At 36.6% G+C, this 7,250-nt stretch overlaps 1 protein-coding gene across 1 annotated transcript in view; it reads left to right on the forward strand.

Moving 5' to 3' along the window:
* Window positions 1–3,296: 3,296 nt before the first annotated feature.
* LOC106884250 (adenylyl cyclase-associated protein 1) overlaps window positions 3,297–7,250 on the forward strand; it is a 105,704-nt gene continuing 101,750 nt past the window's right edge. The window contains exon 1 of the mRNA XM_052967698.1: window positions 3,297–3,419. Within this exon, the coding sequence (XP_052823658.1) occupies window positions 3,316–3,419 (104 nt within the window). The 5' untranslated portion in view covers window positions 3,297–3,315. The remainder of the gene's footprint in view (window positions 3,420–7,250) is intronic.

Consider the following 7,250-nt stretch of genomic DNA (forward strand, 5'->3'; position numbering starts at 1 on the left):
TTCTTTTTCATATTTTAATCTTGAAAGGATCATCAGAACTTTTAAAGTGAACTTTTTATTATTAATAGAAACTGTTATATATTTTGTGTAATACAATCTTACGTGTTTTTGTGTCGATTCGTTTTTTGTTTTGTTGACATACAACTAAATGCACTTTTACTCCATATTAATAGTTATTATTGCAGAGACAGCATTTGGCTTCTGCAAGAAAACAATACAGGAATTTATTTTGTTTTGTTATACGGAATTAAAATTGTCTTCGGTATGGAGAAGATATTGTGTTGTGTGTAATAAATATTCGTAAATATTCTGAACATGAACGAACAATAAGCTTGAAGGAGATATAAAGGCTTACTTAAAACAATGATATGGACGTTAGTTTTGAAATCCGTCTCATCTGCCCTAATTATTTATTCGTATTACATTACTTGGTATCACTATTCCATTTCAACTCTCTTGAGATTACTGGTTTTATTTTTAGGGGCTTCTTATGTTGTCGTCTCCCTACTTTTCGTTTCAGCAATTAAACTTGTGTTCATTGTTACATGTAGAGGTTTCCATACTCTGTGTCTATGTGGTTAATCGATCTCTTTTTATTTATTTCCATTTTAAAGCTTAAAGCGGAATATAAGATTAAAGTCTAAGAAAGTAAAAACAAAAAAGTATCTGAGGAAATTTTGAAATAGTTCTGAAGTCCCATACCTTGTGAGTCAAGGAAAGGGTAGTTTTCTTTTTCTCTCTCTTGACACCCCACTCACCGCACTTTCTAAAATATTTGCTGTGTTTCACACAACACAAATAATCTTATAAATTTTTTTCCCCATTTTCCCCTTAATGTTCATCTTTCCATTCCTTTCGAGCCGTTTTCCTTTCCCATAGGTTATGGGATATACAGCAAAGGACAGCTGTTCCTAAATTCTACCAAATCTTCTAAATATTGTTTCTTGATGATGAACGTATTTTTTTATGCAGTGTAAAATAATTTCAGTTATGTTTTATGGTTTGTTACAGGACGAAGGACTGTCCATGACTCCTCCTCCTCCTCCTCCCCCCCCCCTCCATTTTTGCAGGGTCTCCAAGACAGGTTGGTGAGGAAGGAAAATCTTGATGTCCTCAAACTGGACACCTAGTCCTCAATGCTTGCAACATAATTACCTCTGCCACTTTACTAAAACCACCCATTGAACGCCAGGTAGGGTTAAATCAGGCCACATTAAGTTTACCATCTATGTTTAGTTTTATAAGTAGGTATCACTGGTCAGTTCCTTACAGGGCAAGTTATACTTTGTTCTTCTTCATGCAAGAAGAATTATCTTGTTCAGAGCTACTTAATTTTGGACTCGTATGAGCATGTCTTTTACTATGGCACTAAGTTGACCAAAGTCTTGTGAGTGGATTTGATTGACAGAAACTGAAAGAAGCCTGTTTATATATATGTGTGTGTGTGATTGTGACTCTTTTGTTTTGACTTTGCACGATTGTTATAAGTATGTCATTGTCATAAAAGCAGTCTTCTTTCATTTCTAATATTCTGCAAAAAAAATATGCCAGGCCATGAAGAAATATTACCTTGCTTGGAATCAGGAGACAGTTGGCAACAAGATGGGCATCCAGTTGTAGAAAATGTCTCAAACTTTGTCTAAACCCACACAAACATGAAAAAGGTGACATTAAAATAGTGATGGCTTTATGTATACTGACACCTACATACATCAACCTGTGATCAGTCAACTGCCACATCATACATTAGCATACATCACTCTTTCTCTCTCTCTCTCTCTTTCTCTCTATCTCTCTCTCTCTCTCTCTCTTTCTCTCTCTCTCTCTCGACCAACATTCGTGTCAAGATTCTTATGTCATGCTTGGACAGTTTCATCAATGTCTTGTCAATGTAATCTCCTGACTCTCCAGGCTTATTAAAGCATCTCAATTTACAAAACAAAATAAATCACTTGATTCAGTTCATGGGAAGATTTTCAGATCTGAATTAGAGTCAAGACAACAAATCAAAAGACTGCAGCTAAGAAACAAGCAAGGGAAATATTGCTGACCACTGGTGAGGTTTGTCTTTTATATCTTTCATCGTATTTTAGTTCAGATTAGATGGTACCCCACCATCTCTTTGTAGAATGGCATTCCCATTTGGTTTCTAACCTTTGATCTTCCTGTACCCTTGAAAAAAAAAAAATTCTTAGTTTGGTGAGTTTGTACTGTTATCTTTTACTGGTTTCACTTGTTGGGTTGCATCGCCTTCAAGTCAAACGTGTCAATGCCAGTTCTTTTTTTTTCTTATTCAGCACTTTTCATCATCGAACTGCTTGCCATGCTGGCATGGTTTGACTGAGGACTGGCAAGCCAGGAGGCTGCACCAGGCTTCAATCTGTTTTGGCAAGGTTTCTACAACTGGATGCCCTTCCTAATGCCAACCACTCCGAGAGCGTAGTGGGTGCTTTTTACATGCCACCGATACGAGTGCAGTCAGGCAGTACTGGCATTGACCACGCTCAAATGGTACTTTTTACGTGCCACTGGCATGAGGGTCGTTACCATATTTATATTAAAATATCCTACTTTTGTTTCAATTGATTTTTTTTTAAATAATGAAAAATTTATTAAAATAGCTTTCGTTATGTTTCGTTTGTAACATAAATTAACAAGAAATTTTGATGGCAGGTTTTTAGATGATTTTAAAATAGGTGGCAGTATTAAAGGGGTCAAAGTTTTGTTCTTATTGGTTTCCTTCACTGAACTGCTAAGTTAAGGGAATGTAAACTAATTAGCACCGATTGTCAAGCTGTAATGGGACACACACACATGAACATATGTATAGTCTAGCCCATACCAACATGGAATATAAATGTTAAAGGATGATGATGATGATGATATATATGGCAAGCTTCCACATAGTTTCTTTTCTGTCTACCAAATTTCTTTGCAAGGCATTGGTTGGTTCAGGGGCACCTAGGGTGCTGCAATGGGATTGGACCCAAAAGTGAGCTTCTTAACCACAACCATGCCTGCACCTATATATATATATGCAACCCTCCTTTAAATATGTTACTTGTCTCTCTTCATCTGTTGTTTGTTTCTTGTGTAATGGTGGTTATACAGTTTTATATTTTTGCACAACATGGATTATGCTCCTCCACCTTCATCCTCAAATAATAAGTAGTTGTTTTGTAGAAAAACGAAAGCCTTTCTACTCCATTCACACACCTACTTTTCTTTCTTTCTTTCTCTCTGCAACATATGGTGAAGAAGTGATAAAAAATAATCTGTAACAATTCTGATTTGACATTTCCTTTCCACAATGACATGGGATTGGTCTGTCTAGAACAACTCTTTGAGGGTTTGTTGACTCAGTTGGGTGAAGTACAGCATATAATGTTCTCTTGTTTCTCTTTTGGTAAAATTTTCAGGTTGGTGCCTCTACAATTATTATTATTATTATTATTATTATTATTATTATTATTATTATTCAATAGTGTTATTTTTACTGACTGCATTACTGAGTGCAGCTGTGTGCTGTAGTTTGGGTGTTTTTATTGCATTGAAAGTACTCTACATATGATGTGTGTGGTACCTAGCAGTGCTATTTTCTGAAAGCTGCCTATATTGGTAAATTCTGGGGTTTTCGTTGTCTGTCTCCATTTTGTTTTAATCACATCCAAAGCACCTTCTTCGGATGAATTCTTTCTGCCTCCAGGTTCCAGATCTTCACGTTCTGAGAGTTTCTCCAGTTCTTTTAGAGTTACATTGTTTATTCTTTTCTACTCTAGGCACAGGGCCCAGCATTTTGGGGGAGGGGGTTAGTCGATTAGATCAACCTCAGTATGCAACTGGTACTTAATTTATTGACCCCGAAAGGATGAAAGGCAAAGTTGACCTTGGCAGAATTTGAACTCAGAACATAAAGACAGACGAAATACTGCTAAGCATTTGGCCCGGCATGCTAACGATTCTGCCAGCTCCTTGCTTTTACATTGTTTATTATTATTGTTTTACTTCTCAGAGCGCTCAGTCTTGTTTGCTTTGGTAGATTCCATGAAAGTGGACAGCAGCCTGCTGTCAGAGGTCTCACAAGGTTTCTTTCCACACATTACAAGCTCTAATACTTGGTTGTTAATTATCATGGGAGACATTCAACATCCAAGTACCAATTTAAAAAAAAAACTATCCAGGTACCAATCTTAAAAACCATCCAAGTACCAATCTTGGTAGAGTCATATGCACGAGATGAAATGCTTAGTAACATTTCTTCTGGCTCTTTATGTTCTGAGTTCAAAATTTCGCTCAGCTCAACTTTGCCTTTCATCCTTTCAGGGTTGATAAGTTAAGTACCAGTCAAAGACTGGGGGTCAAAGTAATCAACTTATCCTTTAGTAGAAAGAATAATTATTATTATTATGACAGTGAGTTGGCATAATCATTAGCATACAGGGCAAAATGCTCAGTGGCATTTTGTCTGTCTTCACATTCTGAGTTCAGATTCTGCCAAGGTTGGCTTTTCCCTTCATTTTTGGGGGTTGATAAAATAAATACTCGTTGAGCACCAGGGTTGATGTAATCAACTAGCCCCCTTCCCTCAAAATTTCAGGCCTTTTGCCTATGATAGAAAGGGTCTTTTCTGTCAATAATTTTCAGTTTCTCCCAGTCATCCTGTCAGATGTATTTGTGTTGCCAATTTCTGTATTTCTGAAAATTTAGCCAAATGTTTTTTCATATATTTTATATATTTCTATCTATATATTTTTTGTATATTGCTAAACTTTAAACATTTGGTTAGTCTTTTCTTTTTCTGAAAAAACAAAAAAGCTTGAAAATTTGAAAAGCTTGCTTTGCAACTATGAAGTTTCAGGTTTAGTTCTACTGCATGCTGTACCTTGAGCAAGTCTTTTCTACTATAGCCCTCAACTGATCTTGTGAATGAATGTAGGAGATGGAAATTGCATGGAAGCCTGTATTTGTATCTGTTCTTCCATCATCACTTAACAATTGGCGTTGGTTTGTTTAAGTCCCTGTAACTTAGAATTTCAGCAAAAGAGACTGACAGACTAAGTCCTGGGGTTGATTTGTTCAAAGAAACCCTTCAAGGTAATGCCCCAGCATGGCCATAGTCCAATGACTGAAACAAAAAGAAGCAGCTAGAATTAACACAGATATTAACCGTTCCCAAGTGTAAGGCTGTGCTGCTGCTACAACAACTTCTTTTACTTCCATTCACCTACTGCAAACCTCTGCTAATCTTGAGACTTGCATTTTAGAGATTGTAAGCATAAATTTTGTGTATGAAATGTATATTTAATCTTGTAACAGAATGTAGAATTAAAGCTCTAGGTTCAGTCATGGGGCTGTGCAGTCTGGGCTTCAATCCCATTGCACAGCACTTTGGACAATATATTTTCTACTGCAGTCCCAGGTTGACCAAAACCTTGTGGGTGATTATCCTGAATGTACTTGTCTAGGATTGAATACTATAGAGACAACTATCTCATGTTGTTGCACATTCTACTCCAGGCAGTAGTAGCTGGAAATGAGTGAGTGTGGGTGGTGTCAGGACGAGGACACACACATGATGGGCTTCTTTTGGTTTCCATCTACCAAATCCATTCACAAGGCCTAGGGCTATTTTAGATGGATGTGGGATTGAACCTGAAGCCACATAGTTGTGAAGTTAACTTCTTAACCTCATAACTATTTAATATATATAATGGCATTTTGTAACCTATAAAACTACAATAGTATATTAGTAATTCAGTGGGTTACTAGGAAAGGTTTAGTAATTAATGTATATTAAATATAATCTTCACTGACAGCCACCTCGTCCAGACAATCTCACAAGGTGACAAACACTGACTAGTTTGTACTTGGGCATAGTTTGATAAATGTAGACATTCTGACAATCCTCTTTGTCATTTGTATGTTAATTAGATTCAGTTATCTGAAGGAAAACTGTCAAATTACAAACCTGATAATAACAGTTAATTATGTTTGGGAAACTGGTTTTAATTCAGATAATGTTTTTGGTATAAGAGGTGAAAGAGATAAAGACAAAGTCCACAGATCATATGTATATATATATATGTATGTATGTATATGTGTATATATATATATATATATATATATATATATATATATATATATATATATATATATATATATATATATATATATATATATATATATATATATATATATACATGTATATATATATATATGTATGTATGTATGAGTGTGGATGGTATTCATTTGCATGATGACTGTCTCAGGAAAAAATAAGTGTTTTTTTTTTGTTTTTTTTTTTCGAGATATATTCATCAAATTTGGGTCAGTTTGTCTTCATGACAGGTTCTGTCGCTCTGACTCAATGACAGCTCCAGGTGACCTTGGAACTAGCCACAGGCCTTCGTCACTATCTCTTGTTTTAGATCACTGAAGGTCCTGGTAATCTTGCTCCTCAGTTTGTCCTTTGTGTTGCAGTTGGAATTGTTGGTCTTTTGTTCCACCACACCCCACACAAAGAATTTGAGGGTAAGTTTGGTTGGGGCCTAATGTCAGGTACTGTGTAATCAAAGAAATTCTCTGACGGCCAGGCTTGAGTCTTCCGGCTGGTGTGGCAGGGCACATAATCTTGTACAGTCTCCCTGCAACTAATCTCTTGATCCAGAGCTTCGCCACTTTGCTTAGAACACAGATATAACCGTCAGTATTCAACCTGAGGCTTTCAGCTACCAAGCAAGGTGGCACGATGGCACCTTTGCTGCTGACAACACTGAAGACTTTTTTTTTTTAATGCTGAAAATTTCATCTGCATGACTCTAGGCAGAGGTTTGGCTGTATGGTTAAAAAGCTTGCTTTGCAACCATTGGTTTTGGGTTCAATACTACTGCATGGCTTCTGTCGCCCTGGGCCAAAGAATGCCTTGTGAGCAAATTTTGTCAGACACAACCTCTATAAAGGCCTTTTGTGTGTGTGTTTGTGTTTGTTTCCCCACAATTGCTTGACAATCAGTGTTAGTTTGTTTGCATCCTTGTAACTTAGCAGTTTGGCAAAAGAGACTGATAGAATAAGTGCCAGACTTGAACAACAAAAATAATTATAATAAAAAATGAGTACAGGGGTTTATCTGTTCCCCTAAACACTTCAAGGCAGTGCCCTTGCATAGTCACAGTCCTGTGACAAACATAAGGTAAACACACACACACACACACACACACACACACACACACACACACACACACACACACACA

This window comes from Octopus bimaculoides, chromosome 4 (assembly GCF_001194135.2).
Source record: "Octopus bimaculoides isolate UCB-OBI-ISO-001 chromosome 4, ASM119413v2, whole genome shotgun sequence".
In the NCBI taxonomy this organism is placed as follows: domain Eukaryota; kingdom Metazoa; phylum Mollusca; class Cephalopoda; order Octopoda; family Octopodidae; genus Octopus; species Octopus bimaculoides.